Consider the following 26,327-nt stretch of genomic DNA (forward strand, 5'->3'; position numbering starts at 1 on the left):
CCTTACCCTTGATGCATTTGGTGTTCCACAGTGGATCTAATCATCCCTCACTGAGCTCACTCATGTGGTATTTATTATAACCACTCACTAGCACTTTGGATAAGTACTGCTAAAAGAGCTTTTGACCTTAGAGTTTGTCTCTGCTGAACTGCTGATACAAAAATATCATCCTTTGCATGTACAAGTCAAACACCACAAGGTTGAACATTTTCATAGAAATAAGATGGCCCCAAACAGCAGCTTGTGATGGCTCTTCCCCACCTCACTGACACTCAAAGACTGTGAGCCTCAAAATTCACTGATTTCACAGACTGAGGCAAACAAGAGTCAACTGTTCCTCCTCCCTAAAATATAGAAATAACAAAGAAGTTTAATGAGGGCAAATACAAATTCACTGCTTTTGATGAATTCCTTTATTTTGTTTGCCCAGTCCCAAGAAATAACCTATAAATGTCATGGGACATTTTAATGTAAAGTTTCTTGAAATCTTCTGTTTTGCTGCCAATATTCATTTTAATTTGCAGATTTTTTAGGCACAGTTCTACCCAGCCAACTTAGTCACAATAACTCTATTTTATTCTGTTAAAGAGACTGTGGAAACATATTCCTACATTTCAATACATTTCATTTTGCCATTTTAAGAAGCTGCAAACTCTATCATGTGTGGCTCTGATCTTTTATGTCTTCTCTCCGTGTAGAAAGAAATAAGCACACAGTCTTTCATGTGCAGGTCCAAATTAAACGGCAACAGCGTATGTTAACAGATATTCTTTTTATGGATATATTTCCTAACAGCTATTCATGCTTTAGTAACTAATATAACAAATAATATCTGATTATTGCAGGTAGACTTCAAAGTGTCAGTGTTTTTCAGCCTTTTCTGCTGACGTCCAATGCCCTGCATGCCTCTGCTGAACCACAGCTCACATGCCCAAGCATGTTATGCCCCAGATTGGGATCTCAGAATTATGTTCTCTCAGAACCCAGGGCTGAAATCCCAGTTCCTCCAAATCAGACATTGCTAATGCAACCTTGGCTGCCTGACTCCGCAGTACAGAATATATTCTTTCCTTTATAGATAGGGTGGAGCTATTTCTGGAGGAGAGCAACGAGCTAAAAGTCTTCAGGACAGAGATAAAAAGGGACAGGGAGATGTAATGAGTACTTTCCCAAACTTCCTTGTTTTGTTCAGTTCATCTTGGCAAATGCAGATCTTAGAGTTGCTTGCATTTGTATTCAGAGAGAATTTTAAATCCCAGTGTATTATGTTCAGCTCACAATTCAGTGCTTTTAATTAAGGATGAAAACTGTGCCTAATTGACAACCTTTGAAAAGAATTTCCAGCCTTCCCACATCATTTGTGTTGGCGCTAGAAAAATCAATGAGACAGAGGAAGTTCATCGATGAAATCTAACTCTGTCTAGCCTACATTAATAGCTATGCACACATTTTTTTGTATGATGCTGCGCATGAAAAAGAATGTTTTATGCACAAGAAAGTACTTCTCAATAGTTACACATGCAAATCCCAAATTTTTACTTTGAGATTGTGTTATAACTCAGTTAGTTCAGTTAGTATGTAGGTCTGGTGTCTTATAGTACCTAGCAAGTGACCTTGTCTCTGTACAAAAAAGGAGCAAAGTTAAGCAGCAGTTCATAGTGGACAGGAGAGACAGTATATTCAAAGATGTAGCCAATTTGGAAAGGGAGCAACTGAGATTTGCTAGCCCTAAGCAGAATGAAACTACAAGCATTTAGTTTGTCCCTCTGTATAAAAGATGACATACATTGCATGCTCAGTGCGAGTCCATTTGCAGAAGTGGTGAATTTTAACTCTTGATCCATTTTTGTTCTCTATCCCTCCTGACAATGAAGCACCCTTGAATGCTGTAGTGCTTTGGATCCATGAAGACAAACGATTTCCTGCCAACTTCCAATTTTCCATGCCCCAAACTGAAATGTTCTCATTACAGTTTCTGTCAGAACTTTCTAGTACTAGACACTAATCCTTACTCACCTGCTCCTTGCTGTCTCCCAACGAGGACATCTGCTCCTGCCATGCAGCCCATGCCCAGAATGCAGACCACGATCCCAATGAAATGTACTGCTTTGTATCGTACCAGCAAGAAGAACCAGGAGAGCAGTATCACCACTGGGATGACAAAACAATCTAGGAGCTGTAAAGATAGAGAAGAAAAAACAACAAATCAACTGCTAATATTTTGCCCTTAAATTCTAGGATAGATTTCAGAAGACGATAACAGCGTTATTAATTTAAGAGTGGCACTTTCTACCAGGTAGAAAATGTATAAAAGTCCTTCTGTCATCCAACAGGCAGATGATAAGACAGTATTCTAACTATTCCACTAATTCAGTAGAGATCTTGCTAGCCGTTTTAAGACACAATTGAACTGTATTGCTCTTTGATTCAGATGCACATTCCAAATCCATGGGAAGGAAAGCTGGGCCAAAAGAGAGCCACAGTATTCTCCATCTGGTCTTCACCTCTGGTGATTAAGGGACAGAGACAGAGTGTACTTTTCCTGCAGTCTAGACATATGCTTTGATTCAGACGTTTCAGGTCCAATTAGCAGGAATGTTCATAATACACAAGTTGGCCAGATTTTCAAAATCTGGCCATACAAATCAAGGGGCTTTTGCATGCAGAAAAAAACTGTCCCCTGTGGGGACTGTTAGCTCCTTCAAAAATAGTCCCATATGCCTCTGAAGGAAAAAAAAATAAATAAACACCTTGCCTGCAGTGCAAGAAGCTCAGTCTTCCTGCCAACAGACTTGGGTAAGAGCTTTCTCAAATAAGTGTTATGAAAAATAACCTTTAATTGGTTTTTTCAGAGATACAGAGATACAGAGCAACAAACGCAGAGGATCCACAATTAAAAAAGAAATACACCAAATGTTTGTGAGAGGACCTTGAGATTTTGAGATGAAATTATATTTTAGGAACTATCAGTATGTCACCAAGGAACAAAAAGACCTGTGTAGGAATCACTCAAAGATATTTGAATTTAAGAACATGAATCCCACTTTCTAAAGGCATATAAAGGCATATGTATAATTAAGAGATAGGATTCTTTTGATTAAGAATGAGATTTCAAGAGGTGTATGGGGTACATTACTATTCAATGCCATTTGATATAGTGGGAACAAGATCTATACAGGTGCTTCTGTCTAATGAAAAGATTTGAATCAAACAGTAATGGGGGAGATTGCAACTGTAGCTCTCAGAAATACTTCTGGGTACTGTGACCTTGATTTTACATGATATAATCTGTTTTTTTTAAATTCTCTTTGGGCCTATTATCTGTTCTTTTGTTCTCTCAGAGTGACATGTCACTAAGTACACTAAGGATTATCAAATAATGATCATTACCCTTTCAACTTCTTTGTCTGCTAGTGGGGCTATTTGAAGAGAAACATAATTTTGAATGATTTGAATTTCAGTCAGTCTTTACCTGTGAGCTACTTATGTCATAAATACTAAATTTAGGGGTTTTGCAAAAATTCAAAAGCTTTCCTTAAAAAAAAAAAAAAAATTTTTTTGAAAAACAAGAGTATGGCAGTTGAATTGCATTCTTTTCAGAGCTTCCCCAGTCAGTCAGTGGCAACAGTCTTTGGAAGAGAAAGGGTTCACCAGCAGGCCACACAGCTCTCAGGTGGTTCATGCAGTCCCAAAGAACAGCAGAACTGATGAGGAAAATTACACATTGGAAAGGACTATGCTGAAAGAGCGTTCTGCATTTAAGATGAGAGCTAATAATTTAAAATGCATGACAAAACCTTTTTACAGTGAAAACCATCTCCACCAGTCCTCAAAATGCAGTCCTTTACAGAAAGGAACAGGGGCTGAAAGTCCAGCAGAACTGGTGCAAGCTCCTTCGTTTTTATGTAAAATCTGCTCTGCCACTGAAGAGCCTATAATATATACAGGATACAACTGACCTAACACTCAGTAACTTCTTTTTTAAAAGTGCACTTGGGAAACATGACTTCAACACCTGAAGTTTTTTTTTTCCTAGACAGTTTGCAGCCTTTGGGATGTTTCCCTGCTGTAACCTTGTTTCTCTCTCCCAGAGGGCTCTTTTCCAGTCAGACTTGGGAAGGAAACAGTGGCCAACTGAGATTTTCTGACAGCCACAGCAACTGTGGCCCTATTGGTGGCCACTGCTCTCCACCAGATGAAGGCTGTGCACATAATCACACAAAGAGAGATACTGAGTCACTTGGATGCACCTGTGTGAGCAGTTCTTCCAGTCTACAGCCCAGGTCAAGAGGCCAAACTGCAGGACTGAAAGGACCAACATCAGAAGCTGTACTGTTGGGAGCATCTCCAGGGGCAGGACTACCAAGTGTGGGCATTACATCCTGGCATGTGTTATGGCTGAAATGGCACATGGCCTTCTCGTGTCACTGGGACACTAGCCAACACTGACATCACTACTGTATGAACTGAACTTCAGCACAATTCTAACACATACCCGCAGCAGATAACACGCCTGAGGGATGCTCTCTCTTCAGTGTAAACCTTGGGATATGAATCCAACTGAACACCTCTGTTCTCAATTACAGTTCATGTCATCACACCTGTGCACATGCTTTTTGTAAGCAGCACTAGCATACATTTGCTAAAGGTGGAGGGAATATGTGAAGCAGTGTCTCCTGACGTTGCCTTATAGCTATCCCTGAAGGTCTGTGTCTATCTCATTCCCATCCACTGCACTGCTGATCAGGTGAGCTTAACTTACTGCTAGTTTGCATTAAAGCCAGATGGAGGAGACCAAAATCTGCTACCGGTAAGAGTCACTTCTACCTGGCCCAGAGCAAGTGACTTCTCCTGTGTCACCAAAGAGTTTAACAGTTCAGCTAACTTTGTACTAAAGAAGAGAAAGAGACATCCTAATGTTAAATTCAGAGCTGGACACGAGTGAAATACCAGCAGCCAGAGTTACTGCACAGTCTGCTCTCATCTCCAGTCTGTGAGCAAGCTCTGCTCCACACATACACGTACACGTACACGTACACGTACACATACACATACACATACACGTACTGCCTTGGAAATGACTGACCATGCCCGAGACAGAGCAGAGAGGCATATACCACAGTTAAGCATAGAGGTATTTCAGAAACGGCTTATCACCCATCCACTACCAGCTCCTATTGAAAAGCTACTGTATGCAAACAGCTTTCCACTTCTATTTTGTGTCAAGTGAATCTCAGTTATCACTGAACCCACCACTTCATTTTGCAAAGTTGGGAGGTCCACAACTTTAAGGACAGATTCAAGAATATGAAGATGTCACCTTTCAGCCATTAACTACCATACCTCAAGAGGCTCAAAATGACCGTGTAGAATATTTTTAAGCCCTACTGTCTGAAATACAGTCCTTGTCCACCTTCTCAAGCAGGACATGGCACTGTATTTCACTGTGGGACAGATGCTCTGCTTTATTTACCCTGGGCTCGGCATACAAAAAGAGCTTTTTCTTGAAATATAAATTAGAATGCTAGTATGATTTCAACAACCAGTTTTAAATACTGTCTCTACCTGCAGCATGTGCACTTCAACATGCAAATTCTCACTAAGAGTCCTTTTGAGGAAGATTTTTAAAATTCATCTCATTCCATAAATATTTAAACACACCTATGCTTTCAACTACATGAAATTGTCTCTTTTAAGCACTAATTTCAAGGGAAGCATGAACAGAACCTGTCACAAACCAGCAATGCTGATGTCAGCTGGAAAACATCGCTTTGGAGCCAGCAGTCCAAGGTCTGACCCACAAAATGCTATTTGCAGTACTGCAGCATCAACAGATATAAACAGTGAATGCAGGTAACACCTACTGACACCACATAGTTCTTGAATCATGCCCAGTTTACACCTGAATTTAACAATGGGGTAGATAGAAACAACGGGGTGGATACCTTACCACAGTGTGAGCATTAAGATAACATGGGGTATATTGCTAACTACTGCCCTTACATTTCACTTCTCCCAGGCTAAATTCACTCTGCCTTTCTTTTTCCTTCAGACATACCTGTCTAGTAAAAGAAAAAATGCACATACATTCTCCAAACAAAAGATGTGCCATCACTGATTGCCTGATGTGTGATAAGGCTTTCTTGAATTCTTTGTTGCTTTTTCTTTTGTCTGCTACTAATCATTGCAGCTAATAAAACACATTATACCTAACTGCCATTTTTCTGACTATAAAGCCTCAACATTAACAAAGATAAACTATGTTTAGCTTGAATTTCATTCAAAGTAAATAAAGGTCAGTCATTTACCAATATTTCCCTAGGAACAGTCTTCTATACTTTCCTTCTTTTTAGTTGCTTATTCAAAAGGTACTGCAAACACCCTGTCATTATGTTAAATTAATGAGTGACCTGATTTCAGTCAAAGTTATCAGATCACACAAATTATCAGATCTCAGTAATCTAAAGGAAAACTTATTTCTTATTTTGCTATGGAAAGATATTAAAACTGATATCAAAGTGTAGTGCAGACAGCTTGAACATTTTGTATAGAAGGAGGCAGAAGAACAGCTCTTTGCTTTGACCCTGCTATGTTTTTCTCTCTTACTGAGAGCTCTGAATCAGGTCACTTAAGAAGGCAGGATATAAAAACACCTTATCTACTGATACATAATTTTACAAAAACTACTTGGTAATAAGAGAGTAGCGTTGCTTTAGAGAATGAAGACTCATATTTGATTCTTAAAGATATCACATTGCATCCAAGTCTGTTGATACACAATGTCGAAATTTATTTCCTCTGATTGTTTGTTAAAGTACACTCACTTCTTTACACTACTGATTCACAGAAAAATGCTCTTGCCACCAATAAACACCCAGCCTCTGATCTCACAAATTCAGTAAGTGCCTGCTCATATCGAGCAAGAACGTGCTGCTAGTGTTTGGAAAGTGGAGCTGGCAAGCTTTAGAAAAAAGGTCTGTAACGCAGAGTGTGAACTGCTGATCTGTAGCCATATCAAAAAGAAAAAAGCTGGTCAGCAAACTTCCTGTGGGAGCAGCTGAGCTGAATCTTCCTTTTTAATCATTCATTGAATTTTTTCCCCCCAGTTATAAGCTCTTTTTATTTCACATTAGGGGTTTCTCATTAGTGCTGCCCTCAAGCAAATCATGCAGAGAGTCAGCTGTACCCTCTACTCAGCTTGCTCTCTACAGCAGAGAGATCAGTGAAATCAGTGTCACAGCCACACAGCTTTGTATTGTCACGTAGATGTGATGGCTACTGAAATTCAGCATGAGAACTGACAAGTTTAATACAAAAGCAACTTCAGGAAGAGACACGCCTTTCAACAAGTACTTTGCTTTTCAGTCAAAGGAAGAAATGGTTTGCCACTAATTCCAGCAAATTTTTTGCTCCAGTTTTCCCACTGCTTTCACAATGTCACACTCACCTCATTCTCTCCATTTTACACATGCACAAAACCAGCTGAGATGTAAAACCTCAGTGCGCTGTCTGACTTTGGGCTGCCCCCAAACAGAAACCATCTGTAAGGAAGGTGTGGATGCTTCTGGCAGATTTATTTTAAGCAACTCAAATTAAAAAATGAAGCACTGTTTTTACCTTTTGTGTTCAGATGTGTTTTTACTTGCTATCACTTGCCATATCACTTTTTTCCCATGATTTATGTAACTACAGATTTAGTTTAAAAACTGTTCATTACTTCATCATTCCAAAGCATATGGTACTACAGGTAGAAAGACTGGTCAAAGAATCATTTAGCAATGTCATCTGCCTACAAAACAATGTAAAAATGTTTTGCTTTCATGCTATGGAAGAAACAAGAAGACTTCTCCCAGTCTGAAGCCTCTTTAATATTTTGCTCTTGAGATTTCTTAAACTCTTTTTCTTTGGGCCACATGACTAGCATTCCTATAACCATTCCCATCAGCTCCATTAATTCTTTTCCAGGATCCTCCTTTTCTCTACAGATGCTGAAACTTCTTCAGAATATTCACTAGTGAAAGTCCTTCACCTACACCTCTCTTGTGTGCATCAACACCTGAGATGCAGATTATTATGGCTCTAAATTTTTGTGTACGTAAAAGGAATTCACTGAGGTCATGCAGACATTTAAAATGACAAATGGTGGTCACATCAACCCAGAGTTCCTCTGCTCTCAATACTGTGTATACTCTTTGTTGTGAAATTGAATAATTTCATCTTGACTCCTCTAAAAAAAAAAAATCTTAGGACACACCTCTTCATTCCTTTCTTCCTTTCATACAAACACTGCAGCTACGCCTATGCAATGTCTGCTCAAATACCACAGTCAAGGAAGAGTACAAACAAATTGACTCCTGAAATAGAATTTCCTTTAACCAGCTTCCTCCTTCAACTGCCCCCATCACTGGCAGAAGATCATTCTAAGACAGCAGATGGTTTCTCCAGCAGTCACATATTTCTGTAGAAAAAAACACATTTTCTGTTTTGCTTCTGTCCAAGTAAGAATAAGGCCATTTTCTCAAGGTTACCAATTAGATACTTCTCTGTATCTAATGGCATGGTTTTGGAAAAGTCAGAGATAACTCCTGCAGCAAATACTCTGCTTTTGCATTGCACCTGCAAGAATATGCAAAATGGGCACAGAATACCAAATTTTCTGCTGTCATAATGGGCACAGCTTCACTGACTTTAAGGAGATTTTGCATATTTATGTTAGGAAAACACCTGGCTTGGGATAAATCTTGCCATTAGAGAATACCTAGAGCTAAGCTGATTCCAAAACTACATAGAGAGACTGGGGGAGGCTGGGGGGGAGCTGGTTTGTGAACAATGAGTGCGTAACCATTAAAAGACAGAATACTCAAAATACAACAAAAAAAACAAATGCCAGATACACCCCGCAGATTCTCCCAGTATACATGTATAGTAGGCACAACAGCATTCTGCAAACCTGGTTAACAGTGCACGTTTTCCCTCACAGCCCTGAAGCAAAACAGGAAAATATGGCCAAGCTTACATGCATGGGGATTGGGGGAGGAAGGGAGGGAGTGGTTCTCTCTGCTTCCAAGATATTCCACATTAGTTAGCACTGGGCAGAGTGGATCAACAGCTTCAGTATTGCAAATCCCTTGCTCGTCACCTCCCAGATTTGCTTCAAAACTATCTCAAATCTTCCGCCTCAATGCACATCGAGTCCACGGGGACTAAAAACAAAGCAAAGTCTGCCATCCAGCACTCCTATAATAAGCATGTACTGCTGACTTCTCTCCTTTTTTGGTAGCAATTGTTGAGGTATGAAAACTGCCACAGGTAATTGGAAGTATGATGTACTGCTGAGGCTCATGGTGATCTAAGAGTAGTTGAGAACATAAGAATCATAGTTTTATTGTCTGTCTCCTGGTGTCTATAAATCCTAGCTTTTACTACCTTTGTTTTCATCATGCCAATCAAAGGCTTGATTGCCCAAGGAATAAATTACCAGATAAATCACTATGTGAAAATATAGCTCTCTCTTTGACAGTGCCTTATTTTTTGTGATACCAGATGCACGTGCTACAATTCCACTATGAAAGGCATTGCACATATAGTTCAGTGATGTCACACCACAGAAAAAGGACTGCATTACCACTAGATAGAGTAAATCAACTGCATAATATGGAGAACAGTGTATCTGCAGAAAGGAAAGCTGTGGGGATGAAGAGGGAGAAGGGAGGACAGTCTGTCTCATAATGTAGCTTAATAGGATGAGAAAGCACTTACCTGGAAGATTACAAATTTGAAAGTCAAAGTCCAAATGTAGTTCTAAACCAATTATATTATCTACATCTAAATAGTTGCAATAACTTTGGTATCTTTTAATTCCCTTTGGGGGAGCCAATTTTATCTGCCATGTAAGTGGTGTCTCTAACAGCAGTCAAAACACACTTCTTGAATAGTTATAAAAATTTCCACAGGCCTACACCAGAGCTGTGTCAAAATCAGTTAGGATAAATATGGAAAGCATTACCACAGGCAGTCCTGAAAGTTAGGTGTATAGTTTTAAAATAAAGTCATAGGTTCGAATTCTAGTATATACTGGAGGCTTTAGTGCAGTCTGTACCTGCTACAAATGAAAGGACTGCAATAATTAGTGTAAGTTAGATCAAAACATCAAAGAGAAAATAAAAATAATTTTACAAGATTTTGGCTACTTGAGAATCAGGATAAATGCAACTGGGAGCATTAAATGTGACTGATCTCTAGGAGTTCTTGAGCAGTGTGTTTTTGGAAGTCTAAATTAATCCATGGACAAACTACTTCGCTTTCTATGTGATGTATTCTCAATTCTTAAATGAACTCTTTAGAGGACAGTCCTCACTTACAGGATTGCTGCTCTAAGAATTTTCCTTGATGTAGAATGGTTGAGTTTCAGTCGCCTCCAGCTGAGATAGAATTAACTCAAACTCCTTATATCAGCTACTGTTTTAACAGCTATGACTATATGTAAACAGTGGCTCTCCATTTGCAATTTGGAAAGCACTCCAGACTTTCTGTAAGCACTTGAGAAATGCTAAGATCATATCTAACAAATTGAGTTCTTCAGGGTACTTTGGTGCAAGAATACTTAGCTTTTGAATTTTAAAATGGAAGTAGATGTTAAAGTGGCAAGTTCCAGAAATATAGAAGCACTCTAGGCATACGAGGAATGAACCTGAAGCTACAAAGGAGCAACCTGAACTGCTCATATCCCAAGACCATGCCCTTGGCATCAGGTTAGTATATGCAGGCCAAGGGGTGCTAGCTGTCTACAAGCATTTTAGCTATATATAGAAAATTAGGTGTGGATCTTTATACATTTTTTGAATTGTTGTATTAAATCTAGTTGCCCATGGATTGCACTCCAGGTACCTAGAGGATATCTTGAATTTTATCCTTAGCAAATGACTGAAATCTTGGATTCTGAAATGTAAACAGTGCATTGGGTGTCATGGTGGAACTGAGCAACACATTTTCAGACAACAATTATACAATAATCAAGGATTTGAAATAATCCGAAGGACATCCAAAAGGAAAGGGTAGGTAACACATCCATCTCTGGCTTATGCTTGCGTGTCCTGATTCCCAGGATAACCCAGGAAACTGGTGAAATATTCTAGGAAATTTTACAGGCAATTCTGTTTTTCCAAATCAAAATCTCTTAAAAAACAAAACAAACAAACAAACGAACAAACAAAAAAACCTTTAAAGTGTCAGTTAGAAAAGATTTGAGTATAAAAAAACTGGGGAAAAGTAGGGCAAAATTTTCAGTATTTTTCCCTAAATTACAATGAGATAATGTCCACTGGAGGGAAAAAAAGACATGGAGTTTAAAACTTCAAGTTTTAAACTTGAAGAAACTAAACTTCAAGAGTACTGAGAGTTTAGAACTACTTGGAAAACAAATGCTGAGTACTCACAGTTGTGCAATGAAAGGAGAACTGTAAATCAATTGTAATAATGGTATATAATGGTTTACAGTTAGACTTTGTTTTTTGGCTGGAAGTAGCTTTTTTTTTTTTTCCTAAAGGCACCACAAGCCCATTACATTCACTTGCTAGTTTTGTGTGATGGAGCAGGGATGTGGAAAAAGCATGCTGTAAAACTGATTTCCTAATGAAATGGTCCATGTATCACCACTATAAAAACACTGCAAGATTTCTCATTTCCTAAGGGTCAATTTCAACCTTCTAGTAAGTCGAAAATATTAAAAACTTATTTTCTCTCCATCAAAAAAGATTTGGTGTCAGTGAACATTTATGGCCTCTTATGTAGTAGTGCTCTTGCAGAATGAGAATTTTCCTCTCCTGAAGAGAGTAGACTGTTTGCTTTTTCTGATTCTAGGAGCAGCTTGCTTTTGTACGTCTTTTATTTTTAATTCCATATCAGTTATACCAGTGTTTCATCTTCAATTGAAATAGGGTGTTGTTTGTCTACAGCTCACAAAATGTGTCATTTAATTCAATGTCTGAACAAATGACCTCATCCACTAACCTATGGGTGCCAACTTTTTGTCATGTCTGAGCCACACTGAGTGAAGAAGAACTGTCTTGTGGTGCATATAGAATATATATATAGTTAGTCATAAGGTAGGTATATAAGCAGTGAAACTTATTATACATTTTTTTTTAATTAAAGCATAAAAGAGAGCAAAAAAAAATTAAAACTATTGGGATATTTGAGCCTGTTTTTGAGAAACTAATGCATCAGCCTGGTTTGATGGCAGTGAATGCAATTGTTAGTAAGCTCTCCTGGTGCTCATCAGAGACTTTGGATGAAATATTCAGCAATCTTGAAACATACTCTTAAATTCCTTTATCAAAACAGAAAGCAGATTTGCATATATTTTGCTGTTCATAGGACTGTGTTCAGCCAGTGTATCAAGATGCACAAAATTACTTGCCATAACTTGAACTGCACTGAGCCCTCCCTGTGACCTGGTTTCAGCTCAGACAGCATTAAGAACTCACTGATGTATGGATGTTGTTGAGCAATGGGTGTGTGCCTGGGACTGGGCCTGGCTGCTTGGCGTGGCAGAGATGCTGCCATGGTGGCATGAGGCAAGAGGCGTCCACAGGACAGGATAGGCTGCAGGGCTGCATATGGCCTGCAGGCTGTGGGTTGGACATGCCTGCTCTAATTATTCTGATTGTATCTTGGGTTTTATTCACACTTAAAAGCTCAATCAAATTATGACAAGAAGTGAATTTTATATATATATATATATATATATATATATATATATATATAATATGATATTCCTGAGTAATATGTTGTGGATAAGCCTTAAAAGTATTATCAAGTTGTCTGGACAAATTTGGAAGAATTCTCTGATGATAGAGGCATTTGTGAATATCTAGTATAAACCTTGGATTCATAAGGTATTTTGTTTTTCTATTCTTGCTTCTTATTGAGCTAAATACATTCAGTATTTTTCAATATAACTTGTTCAACTATGGAAGAAATATATTCCTAATTAGCTTTGGTTTTGCAGAACGTTAAGTGCTGCTCCAGTATTTTACTGTCTCTGAAGCAAACTCCAGGCAAACAAGGTGCAAAATAAACTGAACACTATCTAGTGTTTCCCTGTGATTTACAGATAACATAAAAAGGGAGTAGGTTTGCTTTAGAGCAAGTAGCAATGAAGAATGTAATGATTTCCCAAGACAGACAATTTCCAGTCTCTTAAAAATGTTTCTGTTATTTACTCCTGTATTTAAATGGGAAGAAGACTCCATCTTTGGTATCTGTATTTAAAACATACAGGTTTGATCTTTGGAGAAGTCTCTGCCATAGTTTTTATTCACTCCCTTTTTAGATTGTAAGGGACACACTTTGATAGCTGCAGTTGAACATAACATAATGCATCTCTCTGCTTGTATTTCTTTATCACAGCTGCATCAATTTTACTTAATGATAAGTTTGACAAGCAGATTTGATTTCAGAATCCTAAAAGAGGCGCTTACATTTTTTCCAAGTACAATATGAAGTGAGAAAAAAACATGTCATACCATCTGAAAACAGTTCCTTGCAGGAGCAAATTAAGAAATTGGGTCAAAAATGTGATTGAGTGGTTCAGCACTGATAAACAAAATGAAAGCCACTATGTTTTTGTAGAGTTTGGAAAACACGGAGTACTAAAACTAATGCAATACGAAAAATTATCTTATGAGATGGCATTAAAAGCACAGAGAAGACATAGAAAAGAAATGACTGTCAATGTACTGAAGACAATGGAAGCTGTTACATTACCTCAGAAAGGGAATATCCTTTATGTACTTACCTGTACACTAGTAAGAGTGGTGTATTGATAAGCTTTTACTACCAGGTAATTGGCTTCTATATCTACTATCCCCAAGATCATGTACTTCCACCATCTCCTTTTCAAAATTGCCAGCAAGTTTTCTTCTCCTGAGGTTAAAAAAGAGAAAAGAATAATTATGGAAAAGAGGTAGATTTATGTGCACAAAGTATCTGCATGTCAACAGAAATTATCTAGAAGATCTCTTGCAGTTACAATATGCAGTTGAAAAACACTATGTATTGCTAGGTACTGCCAGGAAATGAAAACTAGCACACCCTATTTGTCTTGCAGATATTTTATAAAACAGCTTGGCAAAGTAATTTGTGAAGGCCAGACTGTTGCTTCAATTGAGATATAAACAATGCTAGGAAAAACATGTGAAGCTTGGGTAGACTTTAAATGTGTTCTTAGCTTTATTTTTATGCATGCACATATATATGTATATACAAAACAGTAAAGAATAGCTTCTCATTATATACGCTTACACTCTCCACACATACTGATAGATGCTTCTTGCCACAAGTGGGAGATTAACAATATTTGTAGCTACAGTGAAATATGAGAACAGGACAACGATAGGATACCTTTTGGATAGATGGCAGATCCTGATTAAAGGGTAGCTATTATGACCCTAGAAGTCCAAAGTATTTGACCTGTTTGGATAAAGGTTGCACTGAAACAGACAGACAGTGTGACAGGTTGCTCTGCTCCCATGACCAGTTTCTGAAGGATCGAGGTTTGTTCTGTAACGCCTTGCATGGGAACCCTGCCAATCACCCCATACTTAATTTCTACCATGTGAAGACTGACAGAACAATATGACCTGCAGATCAAACCCACAACTTTCAAAAGGTCAAAGGAATCTTCACACTAGGGATTATTATTGTTCTCAGTGGAAATGCTCATTAGTGAGGGGTAGGCAAACCTCCTACTTATTTGCATGACAGTGGGCAAACTGATAGTGAGCTCAATAAAGCTTTAAGTCTTTGAGAGTGTGCAGCCCTAAGAGGGATCTAAGTGGTGTTGACCACTTCTGTGAAAGTGTCAGAAACAGAATTTGAACTGTCTTGCAAGTTAAACAAATGCACTATTTTGAGATTTGTCTGTGTTGATGCAGCCCTTCTAAGTGTCTGTGATCATCCAAATGGGTGGTGGAAAATACTGAAGAAAGGGAACATTACTGTCAATTGGCACTAAAACTTGCTCAGGCTTTCCAACTCCCCCTCACCATTTTCCATCATTAGAAGTGTGTTCATTCTCTGGTTCAAAAGGTGATACGTGTACTGTTATACTGTAAGAAATGGCAGGCTTTCTATAGTGCAGGAATATCTCAGATTTTATCAGATTCAATCACAGGAAAATGGATAATAACTTCAGCAGTTCATTCAGAATCTGAGATGCTAAATCGTGGCTCCACTGAGTGACTTGAGTGGATATTTACCTGAAGAAAGCATCTGAATCATTTCACATTTGTTCATTAACAGATACTCACATATATACACACTTATAAGGAGATGATATTATTAGGCAACTACCTAATTACTTGCTGCAGATGATGACACTGAATGTGAACTCATAAATGTTAAATCTTTCCTTCCTGTCCTTCTTTCCTTCCTTCTCTCTCTTCTCTTTTTCTATTTCTTCCTCTCTCTCAACAGGCAGCAGAGAAATAGAAGAAACAAGATGCTGCGGAGGCTAATCATTATAGACTAAATAAGAACGATTAAATGGTACATTCACCCATACCCCGCTGTCACCACCAACTCATACAAGAGCTTTCACTAAAGAGAAATTCCCTCCCTTTGTTTGTACTGTGATTCAGGAACAATGCATTTTAGACATGAAATAAAAGTAAATTTATGTATTTGTTATGATGATTCGACTATGCAGAAAGTTTTAGATCTTTTTGTATCTTTTAGATCATTTAGGGAGGTGTTTTCAAAAAAGCATTTAAGATGAGATGTCCTAACTCCTACTAAAATCAGTGTAATGCATGCAGATAGATCCTTCCCAGGTAATGAAACTCTCTCTAATTTTTATGCTGCCCACATAATACCTTTACAATACCATTTGAAAAACACCAACGCAATGGAAAGGCTGAAAAGGTACCTCAGTGCAAATTATGAGAATGTTTAAAAACCAAAGATATCAAATTATCAGGCAGTATTAGGCTCCCAGTGTCATTGCAGTCCTTATTCCAAAAGTGAAAATCCCACCAAAGTCTGGTGTTTTCACTAAGACCCGCACCTACAAAACAGAAAGAAGCAGCAGGCTCAAGCTCTGAAATTGCATTTGGCTAAGAACAAATATCAAGGGACATTTTGGTGCCTCTGGTTTGCCAGTGATTCCTTTTTCCAAATTCAATTTCCAACCACAGATCACTGTTCTGCTCAAATGTAGACAAATTAATTAGGTGTGGAAAAGAATGCATGGTCATGTGTTCTGGTTAAAGGATAAAGTCAGGGTTTCCATAGGGGGAAAATAAATCTTTTAAACTTTAGCTGACGTTCATGATTCTCCCTTTTGCTTTTTCAAGCCTTTCTAGGTTAATAACAGAAATTAAAAAAAAACAAGTGGCAAGTGGTGTTTTATCTTTGATTTCAAGCTCTGAGATGTTCCCAACCACAAAAGATCAAGTTGAGCTGAGAAGGCTCTGCAGAGCAAAAGGTAATCATGAAATGAACTTGTGCAGGCCCCATGCAGCTTTGATGAACATTGGTTTAGCTTCACAGCAAGTGTCTTTGTCTGACCCAGTGGAAAGCTGAGAGATGCACAGGCATTCAGCACGACAGAAATAAAACAGAGAATGTATTCCTGGAAGAAAAATCTTGTGCATGAGCTGCATTTCTCTGTCTTTGCTTCCATTCACAGGCTGTAAATTCCTTATATCTGCTTTATAAGAAAGGTTTGGTTTCTGACATGGGTCCCTTTGTTCGTATTGTTATTATCTTTTATCATTAACGTATCAGTTGCATAAGTATTAGCAAAACTGACCCACTCATCTGAAGCTTTCCTGAGGAAAAAGCCATATATATTTGACTCACTGTTAGTACAGGGGATGTCAGTTGTTCACTATTCTCTGTTTCTTTAGCACTGTAATTGAAATTCATAGAGGGAATTAATTTGAATTGCTCTTAAAATGGGAGAGTTTATGTGAATAGGGCAGGGGACAGAAGATGATCATCTGCAGTGGGTGTCAATCCAAAGCTATGTACAAATCAAGAAGAGGTAGGTGGAGTCCTTGTTTGGAGATGGGGCTGAAACAAATTCACCATACTGAAAGGCAATCATTCATAGAGAGTAGAAGGCAATGGTTTCTGTGGAGATGTGTCTGCCAGGAGAAGACCTGTGGACACTGATCACAGATGGCATCCTCAGTGAATACAGTGTCAACAGAGAAGAGTAATGAGACTCACAGTTAGGTAGATTAGCCTCTATTTAATTTGGGGAGACTACAATGAGAAGCTGAAGGTATCAAGAGGTTCATTCATAAATCTACATCCTAACAAATATCAGCTTTGCACTAGAACCTAAGAGGGGGGAAAATCACTCAAAGACTAAACAAAAAGAGGCATTGTCTTCTTTTTTCTTTTTCTTTTTCTTTTTTTTAATTTGCTTTGATGACAAATCACAGCAAAATTAATTAATTGAGTAATACAAGTTGTAAGCATTCTAGGATGAAGGAACAAATGTAGATGCCTAAACCTGAACTAGTTGGTAAGGCATTTTAAAACACTAGAATTATTCATCTGACATATTCCAGATGGATTGTTTAGGATGAGATAAATGGGTGTTTTGCAAACAAACATCTCTCCTACTGAATGTAAAAGCAGGAGAGATTGTGTCAGATTGTGTGTTTTTGTTATTATCTGAAAAGGACTGTGACTAAGGCTTCCAGGCAGTCATAAAAACAAATAATCAAACTGACAAGCACAGGTTAGCTTGAAGGCAACATTTCCAGCAAGCCAACAGAACATGCTGGTGCTGGTGAACATGTGTTTATGCGAGTGTATGGAGTAATGCCATCTAGACAGTGCCATTTTTTGATGGAAACTCCCTTCCAAAAAACAAAAGCAAACCCCTAACTTCTGTCAGCACTTGGACACTTTGAAAATTTGAGCTTTTATATTCAGTCCAAATGTACTGTAGAGTTAAATCACATATTACGAATGTTTTTAGATTCAGAAGTCTAACATATTGTTAGCACAGAGAAACACAAACTCTCTTTGTTCTCTAGAGGATAGGTTTAATGTTTTTTTTTTACCTAATTTTGCAGTGAAACACACAGTTGTCAGTTATATATACAGAGAAACCCTTAGAGTTCGGGGAAAAAAAAAGCTACAGCTTTTTGCCTCTACTGGCTCAAATTAAAAATCAACAAATAAGTTGCTTTGTAGAAGAGATGATTTTACACCATATAACAAGGATTTACCCCTGGGGGTTTACAAAATTAAAAATAAATTAGAGAAAATTAAAAGAGGCTTTAGCTGTGCAGTGTCTACTGAAAACGCATATGTACATGTGCAAAAACACTTCTGCATTCACCCACACAGATGCAGAGGTAGAATTTAAAAAAAAAAAAAAAGGCAGCAAATTCCCAATTATTTGTACATGGGCTTGGGACACCAGTGGAATAACAGCTCTGTTAGACCAGAAAATAAGCATATTGCTTCTCTTTCATCTGCTGCAGTCTCTGTCTTTTAATTCAAATGACAACTTGCTATTTAGATCAGGATCATCAAAGACACTAGGCTTCCCTTCTACTTTGCAGCACAGAGCTCAGCAGAAGCAATCTAAATGTATGGAGGAGGCTTGCAGAGGGGAAGGTGACACAGGAGTGTGGAGAGGGAAAGCTGCCTGGCGTCCTGTTTCTGCGCTATCCTGCTAGGAGTGCCAAAATCAAGTGGTAAAGAGGCAGAAGTCTCACAGAGGATGAGGATTAGATCAGAAGTATCACTGCTTTGAACAGCAACCTGAATTAAAACACACAATAATGGGCTAATTGTTTCCTCTCCATTTTCACACGTTATAGCATAAGAAGTCCTGCAGATAAGGAATTTCACCATTAACAGTATCACTTCTCTGCAGCCTCTGCAGTCATCCAGTCTTAATGCAGGATGAGGGATGGGAAGCAGTCAAAAGGGGTCAATGCTGTGCAGGTGTAATAGGTCTCTTTTCTGTATTACTATACTGTCTGATTACAAGGAACCACTTCTGTGCTGTGTGGGTGATGGAGCACTGGCACAGGCTGCCCAGAGGCAGTGGAGTCCTATCCTTGGAGCTGTCCAAAAGCTGTCCAGACATGGGGCCTGGGCAAGCAGCTCTCCCAGCTTGAGGAGGGATTGGGTTGGACGGACCCAGAGGTCCTCAGCTATCCTGCAGTTCTGTGACTCTGTGACAGGAGAAAGAAGCTTCCATGCCTGAAAAATAAAAACTTGCTTGTTTCCTGCTTTGTTGAGTTGCTGGTTTAGCGGACATAAAGCTTGTTGTAAATGGTTTTCAGCTCTCAGAAAGGTCAAAATAACTGTCTTTTTTTAAGATTTTAAGATTTTTTTAAAGATTTTAAGTCTTTGACCCAGAATAGTTTGTTATTTCCTTAGATCTATCTGTATTGCTGATGACTACTTCATGGAAGTACTGTGGCCTAAAGGCAAACCACCACCACTTAATTATTAATGCAACAGAGAAAAAGTCTTACTTCAACCTTGCTTCACAAAGCACCTGCATGTACTCTGTTCACTTTATGGATGACTGCTATAAGCTGTATTGCATTTGTTCTATTCAATGCTTTCTGCAAACCACTTGAGAGCCGAGATAACCATAATTCTTTTTGCTTTCTCCAAACTCCTAATCTTATCCCGCCTGCTCTCAAGCTCTTACACTGATCTTATGATCTTATCTTTCTGCTGCCTCTCCCACAGTGGGAAATTGGCATGTCCTGCAGATCATGGCTAATGCGTACATGTTGAAGCAAACCTGCAATAGATGGTGCTGCTGAAGTAGGATGCAATCACAGGACACCCGCTGTAGGATTAGCTCAAAGGGACAGCCATGTCATGGGAATGTGTCTTCACCTTCTTATGGAGTAAACCTTACTTACCAGTCACAATCAACATGAACTTTTAGTTTTGAAGGCATACTATTTATTTTTGCTGCTTGTTCCAACTCTCTGATGTTTGAACACCTTCCTAGAATGTTTCCAGCTACCACGCTAACACTTATTTAACAAGTCCTTTAGAAAGAAGTAGTTTACATAACCTTTAATTTCTAGATGTTGAGTACCTCAAACTGAAGGTTTGTCTGCTGCCAACTACTCTTGCCATTTTGAACATCCTCTCCTCTAAAACACACTTAGACAATTAGCATGGCATAACATAGCCTTCCAGCAACCATCTTACAAGCTCATCTGAAATACTTAGATTTGCTGTTTCCTGATAGAGATTCTATGTGTTAGCCTGGAAAGGTTTAGGCTACATACAAAGAGAAACAGAACTGGAATTTTTGGGCTTGGCCCTAGATGTAAATCATAATAGCTGAAGTCAAATCTAAGAAGTAAACATACATTTTCACAATATTACATGATAAATTTTTGGTGCCTTGATTCTGATCTACCCCAAGCCACGGCTAGATTTGATGAGCTTTATATGTTTTCTGACTTCATGGGATTACTGATCAATTTTCTTTTAAGAATAAAATACAACTAAAACTGAAGCAATAGAACAGTCAGTGCTTTTGCTTATATCTCAGTTTCTCCCTACGTGCCCTCTCACTAGGTTATATGGTTTCTCCCTCTGTGGCAGACATGATGCTGTCTGCTCCTGCCAAATGTCACCGCAGGACATGGGCTCTGATGAGAGCCCTATTGGGCCCAGTGAGACCACTGAGAAGTGCTCTACTTCTAAACAAAGGCCTCCAAACACTCAGCCCTTTATAATACCAACATACAAACCTCTAAGGTGTTTTTAGCACAGAGTTGTTTAACTTACCTCCTTGTTTTACCTCCTACCACATTTCTTGGGCTGGCAGTGTGCTTTGTGAGAGAAACACTGGGGTCACAAACACATGAAAATGGAGCCTTTCCTCAAACTTGAGTTTGGATGAGGTTATTATGTTTTCATACACTCAATTTTCAAAACTGATTTAACTACAGTACTTAGGTCTTAAGCTAACTCTGAGCTAACACCCCAGACTGCAAGTTTCAGGGTTAAACCTGCTCAGACTGGAGCAGAAGTACCTCAGACAACCCTATTCCTTTACTCTGTAAGCTCTGCAGTCAGGTACTTTTCCCACTGTTTAACCTACGTTATCCAGTGTGAGGCTACTTATAACATTGCAAAGAAAGGATGTCAAAAACCAAAAAATAAAGTATCATTTTCAAATAGAGCAGAGTATTAGGGAAAGTAAAGACATCTGTATACATCTCTGAATACCATTTATGAATATGTAATTTGTGTGAATAATTTATCCTCTTGGATGATCTTGGGCACATTAATCATATTCACAAGACTTAAAATTAGTCAAATAATCTTAAGAAAAACAATATTCATTGTTTAGGGCAGAGGAAACAGTTAGGATGCATAGGCTTTCTTTGTTTTTCTTTTCCTTTCATCAACTCATTATGGTTGGTCCAGCCACGTACCCGCTCTGTGACATTTCTCTCCCAGGAGAGGGATGTGAATAAGGAATTACCAACTTATTATTTATGATTCCTATAAAGTTTATTTCCCAAAGCATGAGATTTGCCTAAGATAATCAGAAAAAAAAAAAAAAAAGACAGAATGCCAATTGCCATGATTATTAACCAGCCGTAGATCAAGCAAATCCAACATAAGTTGAATTTTTAGCCTTATCTTTAAAGGAGTAAAGAAATCAAGGAATGTGTATTTTTCTCAGCTCCCTATTAATAACATTTGAAAATGGTGATCCAATTTAAATCTAACTTGACACAAGTAGAGTACAAAGCTATTAGTTCCTAGAGTTTTACCATTAATAATAGTGTGAACTGGGCAGAGGAGAGAAAATCTAACACCACTGCTACCAAGGAAAGGCTGGGGGGTGAACTCACTATTAGACACCAGTGATGAAATCTGCATCTTCTTAGGCAGCAACTCACTCAGCCACGGGACGTAAACCCATACTAGATCAGGCAACACTGGGGCTGGAGCTCCCATAACTTCCTTGCAGCAGCGCTGATGCCGTGTCCAAGCAAGGACCATACAGAACATGTGGTATGTGAGTAAGAGAACGCGTTCTCATGGACTAAGAAACCTAAAGATAGCTATTGAGAAAGAAACTTTCCTGATGATGAATACTTAAAGGATAATTCTGGTAAGAAAAGGCTATTGGTTAGTAACTGAAAAGGGGAGAATTTTCGTTGATAAGATAAGCGCTACAGGCACACAGGTACTCTATTACAATGACAGCTCTTGTTAGTTTAGCAATAGTGTTGAGGGACTTAAGTAGAGTAAGATGGAAAGCAGATGTAACAGCACTGCCGGCAGAATTACGTGAAGTTAAGAGTGTTAACTGGAAGTATATAGAATGCTCTTTTTTACACCGTTTCTTGTTATTGCTCTGAGCCAAATGGAGAGCTGCAGAGTTCAGAGTATGTTAACAATGAATGGCTCAAGAGGAATATGACTACAGACGGTCAATGATCTCAAGAGGTATTTCAGAATTCTTCTGTGTCAAAAGGTTACTGATGTGCACCTGGTCCTCTTGGAGTACCTATTTGCAGTAGCAGCTTTCCTCAGCCCATTGCTGGTGGACTGGAACACGGTTTGTTAAAATTCCAAATTAAGTATTATCCCTGGAGAAATGCAGATGCTTTAGGAATATGTTTCTGTCATTTTATGCATGGCAGAAATTCCAAAATGCACCACAGAGGAGTAAACCCAGTTAAGAAGAGAGAATATGCAAAATGCAGGCATGGAGAAATGTGTAAATCACAATGACTTCAAGTAACACCCAGAACAGGCACACTCAATAATTTGCCTATTATGATACTTTCAGGACTTACACAAAAAATCTCAATGTTGTGTCTATAATTATCAAAAATATTTTAAAAAAGATGTTTAGAGCCTATGGAGCATGACCATACTCTGATGTATAATTGCTAAAAGTATAAAACATCATTGAACCATGCTAATTTACTGGCATAAGGTATCACAAATACACACTCAACTAGGCATTTACAGGCAATTCATCTGAAGAACTGGCTATCCATTATCACATAATTCTGAACGAGTTATCCAAATGAGCATTAAACTTAGAAATCAGGCCAGATTTATTTTTTTTTAATAAGAATCTGTTTGGAGCAAGCGATATTTTGTCGTATCTGTAGTATACCTACAACAGTGGGGTCTTCCTTGGACCTCTGGAAATTTAACAATCTTAATATTGAACAATGAGATTAAAAAATAGCATTATACATCCTTACAATTACATAGAGAGCAATCTGGGATACTTCAGAAACAATGAAGTAGAATCCTTCATGCTGAGTAAAGAGAGAATAAATCTTAAATTTGTATGCATTAGGAAATAGACAATGAGGATCTGGATGTGAAAGCATTAGTGGAAGGACCTGATAGCAAGTAGTGTTCTGAGCATATGTGACTGTATGACACCACTTCCTATACACAGGCATGCTCATACAGCCCAAATGTGGCTCTGCTACACTGGGTAGATCAAAATTGGAAAATTTTGGCCCACTACATATAGCACAATTTCACAGAATGATTTGATAGTGCTTTCTGTAGCAGTGTACAGACACTCATCACATCATCATGCTTTTTCTCCTCAGGACACCCACAGTGACAGGAGCTGTGCAGTACTTTTTTTTTTTCTACCAGCATTGACAGCCCAACATTAATTATGCCAACTAGGGCTTTCTTCTCTTGGTATGGCCAAATCAACACCTGGGCACTTCCTGCATGCAAGTTACACAACTCTACTTGGGGCAAGCACTTGTTATGGAAGAAAATTAGTGGTAAAATCAAGCTTGTGGCATTTCTGACAAGAAAATGACAAATTTTCCACGATTCAAACAAGACAACATACAGGTTTATGAACTACCTCTTCCACATGTATATTCAGAGTAGTACATTTTCTTTTACTTATTGCCAAACCAGTTGTCAGAAATAGCACATGAGTGCAGTCATACCCAGAAAGGTGAGGAGTCATGTGTGGATGGAATGCAGTTCAGACACCTTAATACTCTAGATAGAACATAAAATGTTAATTAGATGCTTGCTCTATATCAGTTTAGCTTCAGTAAATTGATCAAAGCAATGCTGTTGCATGGATTGAAATGCACTTGGTCTTATTTTTGAATGAAACAGTGACTGGTATACAAAGTGAAAACCAAGATAATGTACGGACGGAAGAAATTTTGTGTCCCTGCCTAGTGTAAGATTAAGCTATTTTAGAAAATCTGAAAAAAAAAAAAAAAAAAAAAAAGGTAGTATTTAATTATTATAGCTGTGCAACCAAAATAATGAGAAGATCGAGAGTGGGACTGAGAAGCAGTTAGATGCTGCACTAACAAGCTGGAGGCTTGCCGTCCATCAAATTCTGGCAAAAAGTTACCTGCAGATGGATGTACAAGCTGAGAAATATTCATTCAATGCCATTACAACCTGAATCAAGAATCTACCACTGATGATGAGTGGAGATTGTATGTACACTTAAGGTACTGAAAAAGAAGTTAACTGAACATAACATGTTGTTTTTCTACAGAATATGATAACCAATAAGAGTATGACAGAGAATTCCAGGCTCTAGGTAAATACATAGGATGATGAGATGCAGTGTAGATCCTTTGGTGTTGCATTTCAGGACACCTGAATTTGCTGTGCTGCTGCTTAATTAAAGTCCAGTGTTACATTTGCTGTTTGCTATGCTACCATAACAGAGAAACCCAAGTAATTTATCCACTATCAAATTGAACTTTGCATCTCAGAAAAGCTAAATGTGATTCTATAAAGAAATGATGCTAGCAGCAGAATTTGGAGCCAGAAGATAAGTGGATGCTTCCCTGAATGGTGATTTTGGGCCCATTTGGGTCCAGTCCCAGGAGAGCTGGGGGTCCTGGGAGGGCACATTGAGATCAGTAGGTTGGCAGCTGCTAGAAGAAATGGCCAATCCCATATTTTTGCGAGTAGGTTTCAGTGGTGTCTAAAAACCCACCCTGGAATAATCAACATTCAGTGACTCTGAAACTTTAAAACTCTTTTTATAAATTCTCCTGTAACATGTGATACTGCATCAGACAGTATTCAGTAGAGCACACTAGAAGCTAAATGTCTTCCTCTCCTCCCCACCAAGAATTCAAGAGAAGATGAATGTGAAAACACTGCTGAGGGATACAAGATACAGCAGCTGTGACTGGTTCTCTCTTGTCCCAGCTGATTGCCACGAAACTGAAAAAAAATCTACACTAACGAAAGTATTGACAACTGCAATGAGCAACTTTACTATAGAAAAGTGTTTCCTCTACATGAATGCTGATTTATAAGCAAACTGCTGAATATCTCTTATAATGTCATCTGAGATTTAACTGTAATTGACAGAGTAGCCTTTCCACAACACTGAGACATAATACCTAATTATAAATAAGCCCAAGTCTTTTTAGGACATGCATACATTTTGACAAATAACTGTAGCATGAGGGTCTATAATGTAGCATGAGGGTCTATACTGTGAAATTGCAGGGTTAGAGTCACTGCATCATGTACAATTAATACCCAACTGATGAGCACCCAACCATTAATGTGCGAATTATGACCATACATCCCAACTACAAGATGCCCTTTTACACATCCAGCTTCTTACAGTAATGCTGGTATCAACAACCACTTGTTCAGCAGCACATTTTCATATGCTTACATACATGCATATCTGACTCAGACACTACTGATGTTCTTTGACAATTTCATCAGTCCAGCTGTGAACACTAAATGAAAGCCTCACCATTGTTTTCCCTTTCCCCCTCCCTTTTCACAATCCAAATCCAGAGGTAGTTCAGTCATGCAATAACTTATTCAGCATGCAAAAGAACAGAGTCAATACACCTTTCTAGAAAGAGCTGCCAACACAAGTGACAGAGCACTGAGAGCTAAAAAGCAGAGACAGTGCCTTTTTGATATTTTGAATATGAGAGAGCTGTACTGATGTGTCTAATGTTGAGTAATGCATCAGTACAATGCTTCAAGAAGAGGAAACCATTCCAAAATTAAGGGTCACCTTACCAATTTCATATCTCACAGAAAACTCATCAACACAGGCAGTATGAAGGTATATCATGGAAGATCCGACAGTCAAAACGCACAAGCAGGCTATCTGACTCTCTCAGAGAAAAGATGTTACCTCAATTTCAATGTGGAAGACTCAAACTTCCACATAAAGAAGGTGATGGATAAGTATGAAATCCTGTTTGCCAACAACAGTAAAACAGCCCCAGACTGAGAAAGAAGTGGAATAGTAAGCTTTCAGGAAATGCAGTTAATAT

The 26,327-nt window shown here is 38.4% G+C and overlaps 1 protein-coding gene across 4 annotated transcripts in view; it reads right to left on the minus strand.

The window, feature by feature from the left end:
- The window catches only part of SLC35F1 (solute carrier family 35 member F1), a 236,439-nt gene that overhangs the window by 38,371 nt on the left and 171,741 nt on the right, over positions 1-26,327 (minus strand). For all 4 annotated transcript variants that reach the window (XM_090135850.1, XM_090135849.1, XM_090135852.1 and 1 more), the window contains exons 3-4: positions 13,799-13,926; positions 2,017-2,176 (exon numbers count right to left, since the gene is read on the minus strand). In XM_090135850.1, coding sequence (XP_089991976.1) covers positions 2,017-2,176; positions 13,799-13,926 — 288 coding nt within the window. The remainder of the gene's footprint in view (positions 1-2,016; positions 2,177-13,798; positions 13,927-26,327) is intronic.

The sequence above is a fragment of the Phasianus colchicus genome, chromosome 2 (assembly GCF_987193195.1).
Source record: "Phasianus colchicus chromosome 2, bPhaCol1.hap1.1, whole genome shotgun sequence".
Classification (NCBI taxonomy): domain Eukaryota; kingdom Metazoa; phylum Chordata; class Aves; order Galliformes; family Phasianidae; genus Phasianus; species Phasianus colchicus.